Source organism: Asparagus officinalis, chromosome 7, assembly GCF_001876935.1.
Source record: "Asparagus officinalis chromosome 7, Aspof.V1, whole genome shotgun sequence".
NCBI classification, from domain to species: Eukaryota; Viridiplantae; Streptophyta; class Magnoliopsida; order Asparagales; family Asparagaceae; genus Asparagus; species Asparagus officinalis.
This window is the reverse complement of record NC_033800.1, coordinates 56,372,250-56,389,993: the sequence shown is the minus strand read 5'-3', so window position 1 is coordinate 56,389,993 and position 17,744 is coordinate 56,372,250. Positions and strand designations below refer to the sequence as shown.

General features: G+C 41.0%; 1 protein-coding gene across 3 annotated transcripts in view; it reads left to right on the top strand.

The window, feature by feature from the left end:
* The window catches only part of LOC109848930 (stomatal closure-related actin-binding protein 1-like), a 28,658-nt gene that overhangs the window by 7,517 nt on the left and 3,397 nt on the right, over positions 1-17,744 (top strand). For all 3 annotated transcript variants that reach the window (XM_020418658.1, XM_020418659.1, XM_020418657.1), the window contains exons 6-11: positions 13,717-13,785; positions 13,962-14,045; positions 14,153-14,333; positions 15,344-15,460; positions 16,133-16,191; positions 16,780-16,914. In XM_020418658.1, the coding sequence (XP_020274247.1) occupies positions 13,717-13,785; positions 13,962-14,045; positions 14,153-14,333; positions 15,344-15,460; positions 16,133-16,191; positions 16,780-16,914 (645 nt within the window). The remainder of the gene's footprint in view (positions 1-13,716; positions 13,786-13,961; positions 14,046-14,152; positions 14,334-15,343; positions 15,461-16,132; positions 16,192-16,779; positions 16,915-17,744) is intronic.

Here is a 17,744-nt window from a genome sequence, read left to right as displayed (position 1 = left end):
AAAATGCTCCAAATTTGCAATTTGCTCCAAAAAGACCACCTTTGTTTAATGATGTTTCTCATTTGCAAATTAATTTTAAAAGAAAATCTTTATTTGCGAATGATTCTCGTGCACGAGCTAATGGTAGACAAAAATAAATGGATCTTTTTCATTGCACATATTGCAATCGGAAGGGTCATTTGTGCGATTATTGCTTTGACCGTGTTAGTGCACTACATATGCCTAAGAGGGTTCATAACCCAAGGGCTTTGAGCTTTAATGATAGGGGTCATGTCCCTAAATCTTTTGGTACCAAGAGTTCTTGGGTACCAAAACAAATTTAAACTTTAAACCAAGAATTTTAGTGTTCTTACTTTTTCCTTTCTTGGTTTTAAAAAAACATTTTTGGTTTAAATGGTTGATTTATGATTTCATTTGGTTGATTTGTTTTCATTCGAAAACTCTTTTTGCATGATTCTCATGTTTTCTCTCTTTTGATTTCATAAATCAATTTTTTTTTATACATGGTTTTTTAGGCTTGTATTTTGAGACACCTATTTATCGTGACATATCATTATGTGTTCTCATTATCTCTTGGATGTGAGTGATTTTTGGCATATCATTTATGCTTGCTCACATATTTTCCATGATCTTTTATTGCTTATATTTCATATGGCTTTTTGATAGGGGGAGCTATTCCCTTTCTATGTGTTATACTCACCCATGCATATTGATAGGGGGAGCTTTCGCTCTCTTAATTCTTTTGTCCCCTTTTTGATGTTGTCAAAGAGGGAGAAATATTGTGAGTATATTCTTTCTTGTTTATATGCATGTGAATTATAAATTATATATTCATTTCCTTCATGCATATATTTCTTTTTGTAAATTATTTGTCATCATCAAAAAGGAGGAGATTATTGGCCTTCTTGTTTTAATGATGTTTAACAAACAATTTACAACTAATGTTGTTTGTCTAGTATTTGTGTTTTCGTATTTATTCTAGGCAAACAACGAGTTGGAGGATGGATGGAATAGAGTTTCAACGATCATATCCAAAGGAGGTTGGCGGAATGTCGGTGAAGCTTATGCAAATTCAAGTTGAAGATCCAAGTTCAAGCTTCATCCGTAAGATTACCAAGAAGAGCTTATTGAAGATCAAGATCAAGCTTGAGTAATTTAGTTTAGGATTTATATTATGTGTGTTAAGTACGTTAAGCTCAATATCATATACTCACACACAGTTATTGGTTTCTTCGTATATCTATATAGTTATATAGATATACATAAGTTTTGGTTTCTATGCATATATATAGTTATATATATACATACACGTGTTTTGGGTTTTTATGTTTATAAATATATATTATTACATATTTCATACTCTATTGTGTTTTAGTATTCATTGCATAGAATATGCAATTTTGTGAAAATTCTATATTCTTAGTTTTTGGACTTAACAATAATCATATACATATTTTATTAAGTCTATATAATCATTGTGCAAAGTTTCAAAACATGTTTTATTCAAAATATCAAAATTCACATGTTTACATTTTCTTGTTTTGAACTATTTTGCAAAATGATGATTTTTCACAAATGGGAAATGTAATTTGGAAAATTCTTTTTGTAACATGCTCATTTACATGTTTATATATATTTCCCAAAGTTTCATTATTTTTGGACTTCATTTGTTATTTTTAACATATTTTCCAAAGTCTCAAAAATCAGCTTTTAAAATCCAGTTTTCTATAGTATCAGATTTCGGTCGACCGCACCGGTCGACCGCTCCTATGTTCTTTCGTCAGTGGTGTAGGCTGTCTAAAAATAATAGAAGATAGCTGATTCCCCATCAAACACTGATGATGGAAGTTACAATCGGACGACTTCCAGAAGGCTACAATTTAAAGACTTTCACATGTCAAAGAGCTAAAGCAAAGATTACAAAACGACGATCTTTAGCAACACTCTGGTAGAAAGAGATTACGAATCGATGACCTCTTCAAACCAAGACATGGAAGCCCTCTCTGCGTACCATCATCAAGACACAACACCAATTCAATCACCTACCGCGGCAAACATAAATGCAGCTTCTTATGTGAGATGATTGATCTTGATGGCTGCGATAACAACATGACTAATATTATATTAGCAACTATCAGAGGTGCTGATGAGCAGTGTAATGATATTCGACACACTGAAGAGCACATGGTTAAGCTATGCAACGAAATCTTAGTGGAGATCGTGATCTGCAGTTGATAGGGCGTTATTGAGATGCCTCAATTGTCACAAATGGCCCGAATAAGACCTTCTTTACTGGTCATTGGTGTCATCCATATATAAAGACAGAGAAGCTCAAACGCAGCTCCAATCGTTGCCAATCACAGCTCTAACGCAGCTCTAATCGTTGCCAATCACAGCTCTAACGCGGCTTCAGCGGCTCTCCAACGCAGCTCATCATCGCTGCCCAACGCAGCTCATCATCGCTGCCCAACGCAGCTCATCATCGCAACTCCAACCGACGTCGAACGCAGCTCCAACCGATGTCGAACGCAGTTCTACACTGCTGCCAAACGCACCTTCAAACATCGAAGAACGCAGCTCAATATCGCTGCAGAACGCACCTCCAGATACTGCGTTCAAATACAGAATTTAGGCCAGAACGCATGTCAAAATTCTGACCTGTTCAAACGCGATCCAGGCAGTTTCAAAAACCGCTCATCACCCACGATCTGGGGAGTGGTTTTAATGGGTTGTTACAACCGATTAATGAGGTAACAAAACCTATCATTTAGGAGCGGATTAAGGGGTCAGTTACACCCCTAATCTCCCTATAAATATCAACAAACTCAACAGAGTTAAGGGATCTCTTCTTGGATTGCTTAGATCGGATTTTTGATAATCAGATCGAGGGACGGATTTTTGGTAAACAAAGGAGAGAATTCAGATCATTCTCTTCTCTTTTGTAATCAGAAATCCAAATTGTAATCGAGAGTAGAGAGAATTGTAATCATTCTTTTTCTAAACAGTTAGAGAGAATAAAGTCAAACGCAATTCTTTTATTCATTTTCTTATTACAAAATTTCCGACAAACAAAAGATGGCGACTCCGCTGGGGACTAGCTTCTCTGACGAAGAAGTGGTAGCGCAATCCGATGTTCACCTCACAGGAACAATCGTCGAAACTCTTGTTATGGAGTTTGACCAAGCCAAGTACGAGGAGGCCCTCTCCTTTGGATCGCTTAGCCCCAGGGCTAGGCGAGATGCCTGTCAGAACTCTAAAGAGGTTTTAACTGCTGTTGAGACGCCAAAGAAAGCCCTCTCCTTTGGCCAAAGCCTCAAATTTGCTCTGCAAGCTGAAGATTCCGCACCCGTTTCGGCACAGCGTGTACTGGGTTATAAGAGGCCTATGACAGAGAAAGGCCTAATCAACGCCGACAATGCTGCTGCTAAAGCTTTGAAACAAGCCAAGAAAAACGCCGCTCGAAGACGGAGAAGATCCATCTGACGAGCATATCTCCGAGAAAATCAATCCTTGTTCCAACGCAAGGATTGCATTTCCGAAGCTTTACCGAAGCATTGCGTTCATACTCCAGAACGCACACTTCGAGGTAACGAATCCAATTATGAACCTCGGGTGATTCAACTTAAACGCGACCCTCAGTGGTGCGTTGTCCAATCAAAGCACAGCCCTGCTAAAGGAAAACAGACGCATCATGAGTGCGTCCAAACAAAACAAGACCTTAAGGGGTCTGTTTCATCAACTGAACGCAGGCCAAGGCCTGATGTTTATAAATCACAACGCGACCCTCGCACTTCGCTTCCTGAATACAATGTGGTCCGCCAAGTTAAAAAGGATCGAAGTGGACTCAAGATTCACGTCCACCAAGAACCAGTCTCGCCCCCTCAAAAACAAAGAGTCCTATCTCCGATGAAGAATCAATCTGAAAGCCCCGACTTGCGAGATTTACTCTCTAGAAGAAAACCAATGCAGCAGGCGAATCAGTCCTGCCATTGTGAGAGGATTATTTCAGCAGTCCTCTCCGAGTGCCAATGTTGCGTACCTGAACCCCGACAATCGGTGTTCGACAGATTGGCGGATGTCGTCAGGCCTACCAAGAGACGACACCATCATAAGAAGAAAGATTCTGAAGCCGAGTATCCTCAGGTTACTATCAACATGACCGGCAGATGGAAGATCTCGTATCCTAGTTCCGATGAATCAGAAAGGAGCCATTCCCCGACTGTTCGAGAAATTTGTGACGAGTTCGAAGGAGTGTATCGGCATACTCGATCACGGACCGGAGCTATACGACCGGTTAATTATCAAAGGTTAGCCAAAGGGATTACGACGAGTGATGAACATTCGGCAATAGCTGAATCTCAATCTTCAAGCTCTATCGGAGCACAGAAGGTTTCTGTTTACATGACGGGAAATCCTGAAGACATAGCCAAAAGAGTTGATGAACATCACGTCATGCTCCAGGCGCCACAGGAGACACTTCTCCAGATGAATGTTGGCCCAAGTTCTGGCAGAAAAAGGCAAAAAACCTGAGTCTTCCCTGAAGACAACATCAAAGGGAAAGCAAAAAGTACACGAACATTCAGATCGTGAGACTCACAACCTGGGATCCTCTTCTGAAGGTGAGAAGGAGGTAGAAAAAGAGCTATATCCTCAGTCAACCAAGGTAGAGGAGCTAGAAGCCCGCCTTAATGCAATGGCCAACAGAAGCGAGCTTCGCGAGGAAGGAGTGATACGACCTTACCCTGCAGAATGGGATACAGCTCCCTATCCGCCAAAGTTTAAGGCCCTGACGCTACAACCTTTTGACGGTACAGGATCACCAAATCAACATATCTACTACTTCAAGTCTTAGACTGGAGATGTAGTGTCAAACGACGCCATTCTGACCCGGCTATTCATCGGTACCCTCAAAGGTGTCACCTTTGAATGGTTTATGAAACTGCCTGCTGGATCTATTCAGAAATGGGTAGATTTGGAAAGGCTTTTCTTGGCCAGATTCTTTGAAGACGACACAGAGGTCTCAGTCCCGACCCTTCTCGCCACTAAGCAGAAAAAGGGAGAATCTATCAAGACCTATGTTGAAAGATTCCGCAGCATGGCATTGCGATGCCCCTCAGGTATGACTCAGTCAACCCTGGTTGAAACTTGCAGGCACAACTTGCAAACTCAGAAGACCCACACCCAAAGCCGCAGCAGCAACGCAATCAGAACAATGCCCAGCGGTCTAAGGGAAAAGAGACTTTAGCAGCTGACTACACGCAAGTACCACCACCTACTAAGCAAGGCAAGACACCTAATCAGCAAAGAGCGCCCAAGCAGTATTCGTTCAAAGAAGAGCATGTGGACACTCTGTTCCAACTACTTCGGAAGAATAATAAATTGCAGCTCCCTGAAATCAGAAAACCAGATGAAGCAGGAAAGGTAGATGATCCCAATTACTGTCGCTATCATAGGTTCTTGGGATATCCTACTAGAAAGTGCTATGTCTTCAAAGACATCTTGCAAAATTTGGTGAACGCCAACGTACTCACTCTGAAGCCGGAACAGAAGACTGTATCTACTAACCTGATTGCGATCCAGTTTGGTGACTTCCCTCCTGTAGCTGCTGCAGATGGTGTCATTCCCGTCCATAAAGGGGAAATGCACTTGAAGAACACGGACTTACACAACCAGAAGGGCAGGGGGTTGGTACCCCTCACTACTCTTAAAGGAGAAATCATGTGGGTCCATCCTGACCTAATTGAAGATCAGCAATGGACAAACACCTCGTTCAAGCAGAAAAGAGGCAAGGCTAAGTCATCCAACATGATTAGCCCCTCTGTTAATGAGAATAATGACCATCTCAAACCTCTCACCGACTCAGAAGAAGAGAGGATCGTCCTAGCAGCATACCCAGAAGGTAACCCCGGTACTCGGTCGGGGAAAACTTATTTGAGGAATTATGACCAGAACGCTCAAGAAGCTGAAGAACAGCCCCAAGACGCTGGGGGTTCTGTGCCAAAGAAGCCGGTTGATAAAGGGAAGCAAAAAGAGCTCCGGTTCAACAAAAATCTTCACCAAGATCTTGGCGAAACAAATGCCCCTTACCAATTTAATGTAATGGCACAGTTGGCCAACATACCAGCCAGGATCACCCTTTACGAGCTCTTGAAGTTGTCCAAAGCCACCAGAGAAGCTCTGATTGAAGCTTTGAAGAACACGGAGAGCTTCATTACCCAAGTTACTCCAAATCCCGAAGCATCTAAAGATCAATCCTGTCTGCAGTGTTTACAAGCAGTCAGAAGCCTGCCCTGCATATCATTCACTCAGGAAGATATGCAAGTGAAACATAAACATGACAGACCCCTGTATTACACAGGATATATCGGGTCATCAGAAATCAGCCGCGTTCAGGTCGACCCAGGCTCGGCACTTAGCATCATGCCATACAGAGTCATGCAAGTTTTAGGGATTCCCTTACACCGGTTGCATGCTACCCAAACCACCATCTTCGGATTCAATGCTAACAGCACTCGGCCTATGGGAAAGATCAAGCTCAGATGTCAAATCGGAGATCTCAGATCCGAAGTGGCTTGTTACATTATAGATGCGGACACATCCTATAATCTGTTATTAGGACGACCATGGATTCACGCAAATCGTGTTGTCCCATCTACATTGCATCAAGTCATGAAGTATGTCAATGATGAAGACGAAGTTCGAACCCTGATTGCGGAGAAATACCCCTTCAAGGGAGTGGAAAACTTCCACACCGATTCAGTCTTCTACTCAGAGTCGCAAGAGGAAGAAGACGTCGACAGTGGTAATGAGGCAGATGTCGAACCAGACCCGGAAGGGAATTGCCCATGGGAGCTGAACTTTAATGTAATTGGTCCAGTCGAGAACAATAATAATGTACCGAGTGAGGGCGAGTGATGCATTAATGAAGATTTTATTTTGGCGTACTTGTCGGATGAATCTTTTAAAGTTGGACAAATAGAGAACAATCATAATACAGGTACCAGCTCATGGCATACATTGCGTGCAGAAGCATGCCTCACATTGCCAATTAAGTCATCCTTCACTTCCGATGAAGAAGTAGAAGATGCACAAAAGGCTTTCTTCGAAGTCCCGTCTAAAAAGAAAGGGCAAAAGCCAATCCGTCTCAGTAAAGTTAAACCCACACCACTCCGACGAGGAAGCTCGGAAGAAGATGATGGTGTCCCTCAATTTCATTACCATGAACCCAATGCTATACATTTGATGAAAAGAATGGGATATAACTTTAATGAAAAGCAGGGCTTAAACTTCGGGAGAGGAAGGCGAACACCAATTCGAATGTCTCTCACTCCCGAAGGAAAACCTCCGGATTACTATCAAAAAACCGGAAGAGGCGTAGGTTATGTCACGACTCCGTCAGCCTCGGAAAACGGATTACTATCAAAAAACCGGAAGAGGCGTAGGTTATGTCACGACTCCGTCAGCCTCGGAAAACGAAATCAGTAACTACCTGCGTCACGACCATTCATCCGAAACATCTTCTTGCGAATCCGACGTCAGTGTTGGGCCTTTCTTTAAAAGCCTAACTGTGAACATGGTTTCGACCAGTCATCCAGATGAAGACGCAGGGGGTGACGAAGAGTTAGTCGAATCAACCGATGATCCTTGGATCAAACGTCTTAACATCCTGTGGGATATGCGATTCGAACAACGCGAACCACCCACTGAAGATAAAGTGATCCAGGTCAACATGGGAGATGAACATGATCCTAAGCCTATCTTCATAGCTGAAGACTTATCATCATCTGAAAAAGAAGACCTCATATCTCTCTCTCAACATTGACCCGGACGCGAAACCCGTTAAACAACAACAACGCAGGTTTCGTCCAGAGATCATGGAATCAATTGAGTCAGAAGTTAAAAAGCTTATAGACTCAGGTTTTGTTAGGGAAGAGCAGCACCCAGACTGGGTGGCCAACATTGTTCCAGTTCCCAAGAAGAATGGTAAGGTGCGAATATGCATCGACTTCCGCGATCTTAACGTAGCTTGTCCAAAAGATGAGTTTCCGCTTCCTATCACCGACGTCATGATCGACAACACCTGCGGGTATGAAAGGATGTCTTCATGGACGGATTCTCCGGGTACAATCAGATCAAGATGCACCCGGACGACGAGAAGCATACTGCTTTTAGAACACCACCGGGGGTATACTGCTACACAGTGATGCCCTTCGGCTTGAAAAATGCAGGTGCAACTTTCCAACGTGTAATGAACACAATCTTTCACGAACACCTACGAAAGAAGATCGAGTGCTACGTTGATGATATAGCAGTAAAGAGCCAACATAAAGGTGACCACCTTACAGACCTGAGGACGATGTTCGAGATCATGCGAGCACATCAATTGAAGATGAACCCGACAAAATCATTCCTTGGAGTATCAAGCGGAAAGTTCTTGGGATTTATTGTTACATCTAAGGGGATTTCTCTTGATCCAGAGAAAATCCGCGCTATCCAAGACATGCCACCTCCGAAGAATATCAAAGAGCTCAGGGGTTTGCAAGGGAGACTGGCCTATATTCGTAGATTTATATCAAATCTCTCAGGACGCTGTCAACCTTTCTCTAAGCTCATGAAGAAAGGAGTATCTTTTGTCTGGGATACAGAATGTCAAAAAGCATTCAAAGAGATTAAGGAGTATCTTACTCAGCCACCAGTTCTTGTGGCCCCAATATCAGGAAAACCGTTCCTGCTGTACGTAAGAGCCATGGAACATTCGCTTTGGAGCCCTCTGTTGGCCAGCAATAACGATCAGGGTCAAGAGCCAAGCCATCTAACCTAAGCCCAGGACTATGATGCGCGAGCCGAACACAATACAAACCATTTGAAAAAATGAATGTCTCGCTTTGCGTATTCCGCGAGATTCAAAAGATGCGACACCGTACATAGCTGGGACAAACAATTCACGTCATCTCTAAAGTAATTCCTTGAGAGTTTCTGATGACGACAACCCATCTCTAAAATTGCCGGCCTCGCAAATGGCCATTCTCTTGTCACAATATGATATGCAGTTTATGCCCCAAAGCCGCAGTCAAGGCAAGCGTTTGGCAGCATTTGCTTAGCTGATCACCCGGGTGCCAGGGACATCTAAGTTGTATGAAGAGTGCCTTTGATGAAGCTCGCTGGAAAACTTTGCGTACTCAAACCACGCATAGTTGTTGCGAAATTATATTTTTTCTTTTCGACGGCGTTGGGCCAGTGTAGAGCAAACCCTGCACGGAGCAATTCCACTGCCAGGGAGGCTGCGGGGTCTTTACTTCGTCTCCGGAAACAGCCCACGTTAAGTCCAAGGGTCTCCCCTTAATCGAACCAAGTCCGAGGGGAATACGAAGTGCGGCATGAGGATCTTATCCCGTATCATATCGCAGTGCTAAAGCAAGCTGAGAAGTTTAAAGGTTTCTTTATCAGATACATTCCACGAGCTCAGAATGCTTACGCAGATGCTTTAGCCTCACTGGCAACTTCATTAGTGCTACCTCCAGGAGCTGAAACTACAATCTCGGTTACAGGACGCGAGTTATACTGCTTCAAGATTCCTATGGAGGAAAGCTCCGATGAGACAATGACAGGGGAAGTCTGTACAACCTCGATGGAGTTTGAAGCTAGAGATTGGCGATTCCCGTATATCGACTATGCCATATACGGAATATTGCCTGATGACCCTAAGGAAGCGGCCACTATCAAACGAAAGGCCCTCCAGTTCTATTATGATGCGGTTTCTCGAACCCTATATCGTAAATCACACGACGGAGTTTTGCTTCGATGTCTTTCTCGAAAGGAAGCGAAGGAGGCCCTTAAGGAAGCTCACGACGGAATGTGCGGGGCTCATCAGCCCGGAGCTAAATTAGGAGATCGTCTTCGACGAATTGGCTATTATTGGCCAAAGATGTTTTCTGACGCAGTCGACTATGCTAAACGCTGTCACGCATGCCAAATTCATGGAGATTTTATCCATCAAGCGCCAGGTAATTTACATCCTACATCTGCAACCTGGCCATTTGAGATGTGGGGCATGGATATTGTGGGACCAATTTCTCCTCCGACTTCCAAAGGACACCGGTTCATTCTGGCCGTGACCGACTATTTCTCCAAATGGGCAGAAGCAATCCCGTTGAAAGAAGTCAAGACTTCGAATGTGATCAAGTTCATTAAACATCATGTTGTCTATCGCTTTGGAGTCCCGAGACGAATAATTCACGACAACGGAACACAATTCGTTAGCTTTGGATTTCAGAGATTCTGTGATAAATTGCGCATCCAAAGCGTCGCATCTACGGCATACTATCCGCCAGCAAATGGTCTTGCGGAAGCTTTCAACAAAACCATAGTAAAGCTTCTCAAAAAGTTTGTTTCCAAAAGCCGACGTGATTGGGACGAAAGACTTGGCGAGTGTTTGTGGGCCTACCGAACAACAGTGAGGACCTCTACCAGAGCTACGCCATTCTCCTTAGTATACGGCTGTGAAGCTGTATTACCACTTGAGATCCAGATCCCTTCTCTGAGAGTTGCTATTACAATGGGACTAACAGAAGAAGAAAAACATCAACGACGTCTGCAAGAACTTGAAGCCTTAGACGACAAGCGACTTCAAGCTCAACAACAAATAGAGTTGTATCAAGCCCGTATTTCTAAAGCCTACAACAAAAAGGTTAAGGAACGGATTTTCAAGAAAGGCGATTTGGTTCTGGCCAACAGACGACCCATGGTGATGACACACAAAACCAAGGGGAAGTTCAATCCCAAATGGGAAGGGCCCTTCGTAATAGAATCAGTCTATTCGAACGGAGCATACCGCCTCATCAATCAAGAAGGAGACAGGCTCATGATGCCAATTAATGGGAAGTTTCTCAAGAGATACTTCCCGTAAATCATGTAGCCCCCTAAACCCCAACCAAATCAGGCTGGGGGTTGCCTATTCATAGTGTAATTCTATCTTGTATTTCGTCATGTTAACACTACACCTCTGACGATTGTAATTTGATGGAATTATTCTGAATAAATGATAAAGGGAATTTCGATAACATTTGCATTATTTTCTATTGTCTTGAACCAGATTTCAATAAAAAGAGACGATAAAGAGCAAAAGTGATATCATTTTCATTCGATGTGGTTAATCCAAACACAAAATGAAAAAGATACAAAATTCCTTAATCAAAAACAGGTCAAGAGCTAAACATCAGGCTTCATTAACTTGAGGGTTTTTAGCCTAGACTTGAAGGCAGAGAGTTTCTCCCGGTGAGCCGCTCGAACTTGTTCCTCGATCTCCTTTCTGAGTTCTGCTTCAATAGGAAGAGTAGCAACAATGTCCTTACGAGTCTGCTCAGCTGCGTGGAGTGTACGGCAAAATTTCGTATAAATTTGGCCACTTTTATGCTCAAGCTCTTTTCTGACATCCTCATAGTGGGCCAATTGAGCTTTCTTCTGGTCCAACTCGGCCTCTAATCGAGCGATAGTCTCTTCAATATCACGAATATCAGAAGCAACACGTTTGATTTTAGCATATGCTTTAGAGTGTCGCTTCCTTAAAGTTGATATACGGGCTATTTTATCAGATAGTTCCTTGCGAAGATTCCCTGGGTGATGCGCTCTCGAGATTATCGCCAAGGAAAGAGCCGGCTCCACTTCAGAATCTAAATTGGCGCGCTGTAACTCCCTGAAAGCTGTCAATTCTGCCATCAAAAGAGTGATCCCACCCTGGCAGTGCTCAGTCCAGGATGCATCCCCTTTGGCCTTGATGTCGTCCAAACATTGGCTCAAGATGGATTTACAGTCTTCAAGAGAAGCCCCCTCAACACTGATCATACCAATAATTGTTTGCATCCAACGTTCCAGTTCATCAATTGATTTCTTCAGAGCTCCTGAGCGTGGAGGAGGAAGAGTTGGATAGATTGGATCCGTATGATCATCCTGAACACGTGTTGGAGCAACTTCAGAAGAAGGACCCTCTTCAGCCCCATCGTCTTCAGGAACTGAGGGGATCGATTGAGGCATTTCGTCCTCTCCGTCAGTAGAACGCTCAACGAGCGCAGACTTCATCGCATCCCCCATTATTTTGGCCCTCTTGGAATTCTTGGCCATGACAGGTATCCGCTTACGGATTCTCCTGTCATACTCACCTTGCTCAGCAGCAGAAAGAGCTTCCTTACCCGATCTTAAAGAACGAGGTGTAGGAACGGGCTCTTCTGCAGGGATCTCCTCAGTGGTCTTTTCTTCAGGAGAATCATCAATTGGCTTTCCCTCTTCAATTCCCGTAGGAACCTCTTCTTCAGAAGGTTCTACGGTGGACAAGTCTTTAGGAGCTTCAACGGCTCCGGTCGCTTCCTGTTCACAAGATAGGTATTCTTCCATCCCTGGTAGACGAGTACTCGCAGAACCGCTCCGTGAACGATACAATTCCCGAATCTCGTTTATACATGAAGTATAAACGTCATACTCCGGAATCTGAGAAGCTTCGGCAAACCACTGGCGGAAATCCATAACAGCAGAGCAGCCGGGTGATGAATGGGGTAAAGTGAATTGCGCATGGGTTCCCCCGGCAGAGAAAAAGTACCATGCGCGAGCTCCTTCGCATAAATTCCCAATCTGAGCTAACGCCGGGTTAGGATTGCCAACATAGAGTTGGTCATATCCAAACTGTCTCGCGAACCGAGAAGGCATGTAAGGCTCGATTACGCACTTCTCCCGTGAGCGATAGACCAGGTAGCCCAACCTGATCATAAGAAGCCAGCTGAAGGTACCCTCTTCCAAAGAAGACGAGCCTTCAAAAAGCAAATCCATGAAACGAGCATCCTTAACATCAGCCCCGTCAAAGTTAGGAGCACAGCAGAAAACCTGGTAATTATCCTCTCGGGATAGAAGACTAGTGTGTTTTGGACGTGACACACATCCAGCCCGTCTTCTATTATGCAAGCATGTTGATCATCAAGGCTACAGTGGTATAGATGTATGCCACATCATCAACACACCAGGCAAAAACGTGGGGGTGACACACCTAAGCCCGTTTATCTCTCTCTCTTTATGACTAGTGTGTTTTGGACGTGACACACATCCAGCCCGTCTTCTATTATGCAAGCATGTTGATCATCAAGGCTACAGTGGTATAGATGTATGCCACATCATCAACACACCAGGCAAAAACGTGGGGGTGACACACCTAAGCCCGTTTATCTCTCTCTCTTTATATGTATTTATGTATATGTGTGTATCTGTTTGTATAGGAGAAAGAAGGGAGTGAGGAAGATTTCCTCCATAGGACCTCGAAAAATCCATTCTTTCCACTATTCTTTCTGTCACCTGACATCCATGTCCTAAAACATATGAGTATCTATCTATCTATCTACATGCACGCACGTATGTATGCAGGTATACATGTAATCTTTTCTATGAATATATACATAGCCATATAAACTTATGAGAAACCTTGATATTGTGTTCCTAACATATCATCTAATACATTAGTGACTAGTCCCTCCCTCCCTCCCCATACAAGCACACACATATGTACGCAGGTATACATTTATTCTCTCTCTATGAAGATATACATAGTCATGTAAAATTATGAGGAAGCTTGATACTATTTTCCTAATATATCATCTGGCACATTAGTGACTAACTTCTCATGACTTGGTGACTTGGTCTAATTTTAATGCTTTTTTTTTACATCCATGGGTTGAAAAGGATCAAGAGGAACTAATGAGAGAAGTTCAAGAGGCTCGAAGAATCAAAATGCTGCATCAGCCAAGCAGGGTAATTTTTTTGCCAGATTGTGCTTGTCTGGACTTTCAGATAGATTATGAACAGAATCTTTCCTTACTGATATTTTCAGAAGCATTTTGCTTTTGAATGTTTAGTAGTCTTTGTATGCTACTTCCTTTTCCTGCTGGTTGAAATATTAAAACATTTTGTAGAAAAACATATTGTAGGTAATGGACATGGAACATGAACTTCAAGCATTACGTCTTCAGCTGGTAGAAAAAACTTGTTATTCAATCAAGCTTTGCAAAGAGGTTATGTTTTTGCCAAAAACTCTGTTGCTCAATTTAGTTATTATAGGCAATTGACAATTCTTCTCTTCTTTCTCCTTATATATTTTTCCTTAAATTTTTTTTTTCAGTTGGAAATGAACAAAAGACAACGCGAGAACAAATCTCAATTATATGAGTTAGAGGGAATCGAAAGTTTAGGATCATGTTTACGTGTCAGTTCTCAAGTGGATAGTTCTACTGAAATCTCAAGTTGTTTCATTCAATGGTATCGTGTACAACCTGAAGGAAGCAAGAAAGAATTAATTCAAGGTAGCCTGGTTTGACAGTTCTCTTTTATTTTAAACCTCTGCCATACTATTAGTGTGTTTCTGAACTCAGGAATTTACCTTTATAGTTTACCTCCTCATCTAGCTAGTTTAAAGTAATGCTCTTATGCCAAGGACAATTCCCTTTGAATATTATGTGCACATGAAAACTTGACAGGGGTTACAGTTCAAAGATGTCTACTAACAAATGAAGGTTCTAATTAAACCTATACCCTGCAGGAATCGACACATTATTGGGCTGGATATTATTGGGCTGATTGAATCCAAGAGGACACAAATGCATCTGGTTTTGGACGCACCCTCAATTCAAATCAGATACATCAAGTTGTTTTGTAACACATGTCATAATCCCCAAGGCACAAATCGGTACATTATAATTAAATTTGTCTCAACAGTCAAACTTTAAGTTAGTTCCCTACATATGTTCTGTAATAAGTATGCAAATTCCCATATATTATATAAGCTTCATCTATACTCTTCAAAGTACAATAGCTTATTTGGTTTTCTCCGAAAGCTCTATAGGAAAAAATTTAGAGATTCATTTCATTATGAGGATTAGCATAGTTGGTGCAACATAATGACAAGAATGCTGGCATCGTAAATCATTCTGAGAAAATTGTAAGAGGCAGTTCTCTTCCCTGGATAGGATGCTCAATTAGTTCCTACAAAAATAATGCTCAATAAAACCTTTCAGATATGAGAAATCATGGTAGTTCTTTGCTTGTTGGGGAATCCCTTCTGTTTTGATACAATTCAATTAGATTAAGCTTTTCCAACGTGGATTTCATGCTACTACATTGTGTTAAATTTATTCTTAATGTAACTTTATATGCTCACATCTTCATGTAGATGGATAGTATCTTCTATATTTTTGAGATGTAAAAATGCTTTCTTCATAAATTTTACTAAATTGACTTTTATACTAAAATAAATTCTGGTTGGAACTATGTATTCAGCTCTAACCTGTTGTGAACCTTCTGCTAATTTGTACAGGGGCAACAAAATCAGTATATGCTCCAGAGCCCTTTGATGTTGGGCAATTCCTGCAAGTAGATATTGAATTTAGTGATCAAAGGGAAACATTAACAACCATTGGTCCAATTGATCCTGGTTTGTTTATTTATTTATTTGATTTATTTATTTGTTTATTTACTTCTTTATCATCTGTGAGAAATATGACTTCAATTATCACGTAATTGAAACAATTGTCTTTAGCTCTATTCTTTATATCCTACATACGGAAACAATCAGCTGTTATGCTCATGTCACTTGCTTTGTCAATCCTTCAATACCTTTATTAATCAGTGCTCTTTCTTGGTTCAGTGAACCAAAGGTTCGAGAGTATTGCATAAATTCCATTCATGCGTCTAAAATATGTCCTGATTTGCCATAACTCAAACTTTCTACTCTACATGTTAACACTTTTTATGAGGTCTTTATAAATTGGGGGTGGATGTTATGTAAAACCCCCCAAGTTCAGGAGGCTTTTGTGAAATTTATCCTTACAACAATTAGATGCTAGGCTCATAGTACTTGCTTTGCAATCCTACAATACCTTAATGCTCGAACTTGATTCAGTGTACACATACATACACACATATAGATGCACATAAACACACACACGCACACTTAAATATCTAAAAATATAAATTTATCATCTTTATTCGTACCTTGGTTAGAGAGGATTGCAAAATGTGACTGTTGTTGTTGTCCATTTAAAGCAATATATCTTTTGCTTCTTATGAGTTCTAGCTAAAGTTATTTGCTTTGGTTATGAAACAGCTGCCGGATTAGGAAGCTTTGTTGAGGCACTTGTACGGAAACCTGAAACCGAGTTCAATGTATGTTCAATGTATGCGCTATATATTTATCCATATAGTCATCTTCCAAGAAACTTGAGGACTTTGGCTTGTCGTCCAAATATTTAAGTTTATTTATTGATTATTATCATTGCTTGGGATGCATGTAGATTTGCAATTCATCTGTTTAAAATGTATAGCTGTATTTGTTTTCATTTTGACTTTTTCGATATGAGTCCCTTAAATCTTTCATATTTTGAAATTGATCTCTCAAGTTATTGAAATTGCTATTAGGTCCCCAAATTCTTAAGTTATTTTGAGATTTGTCCCTCAAATCATTGAAATTGCTATTAGATCCCCAAATTTTTAAGCTAGTTAGAAATTAGTTCCTCCAATCAAGAGCAGAAGTCGCAAATAGGGGACTAATTTGAAACAACTTATGAGAATTAGGGGTCCTTTTAGCAATTTCAATGGTTTGAGTGACTAATTTCAAAATATGAAAGATTTAAGGGACTAATATCGAAAAAACCATTTTAGATCAGGTTTTTCTTTTCTTATTTTTTTCCTTGGACTAGAAGTTTGAATTTGAGCCTTGATAGGATCTCAATGTGCATGCTTCTTGTTTTGTAGGTAGTTGTTCTCCAGATGAATGGGAGTGATTATCCCTCAAACTCAATCCATGTATTTCATGTTGGTAAATTGAGGTTAAAACTTTCTAAAGGAAGGACCGCAAAAGCTAAGGAATTCTATTCCTCTTCCATGCAGGTAATAAAACTGCCTAAAATGTTTTTTCCGTGTAAATTTGTGAATTATGAACTATGTAATTGAATAGCAGAGGGTAGTGTATGAAATCATTTTTTTTATTTCTTGGGTCACTAAAATGAGACTTGAATCCTGAGAACTGCATCTTGACTTTCTTATTTCGAATGTATTTAGAATGATTAACATGGACATCTTCACCTATTTTTATGTAAATAAGATTCGTTGCTAGCATTATTATTTATTAAAAGTTGTCATTTAGCACATCCCTAGGACCCTAAACTCAAGATATCCAATAGGCAAAATTATGTGTGCTAGGTTTGGCCTATGGAGGAAGGAGTTTTGCTTGGAATTGAGCCATATTTTTGAAATTAAATACAATCATTCATTTTCTCTAGTCTTCCCATAGGCAATACCTATTTGAATTAGACCATAAATGTTGATATGGGTGGAGCCTATTTCAAATAGGTTAGGATGATTTGTTGGAGTAACTCAATTTCAAATGCAAGAAAGAATTTAACTTGAATCAATAAAAAAAGCAAATTTAAGTAAATTTGACATGATTTAGTGTACACTAAAAGATAAAGATCAACATACAAATATCCCAAGAAAATTAGAATAAATATAAGGTAAAAGTTAAGAGAGATTATTTCTTGGTTTTGTTCGTTCAGTAGCATGCAGAGTGTTCTATGAGATCCTTAGGCTTTGTTTGGCAACTATAAAATAAGCTAGGCTACATTGAGATGGGTTTAAAGGAGGCGGACAGGGGCACCAACCCCCTCCCCCCTACCCCAAAAAAAGGAATTTTTTTTAGTTTATATATATATATATATATA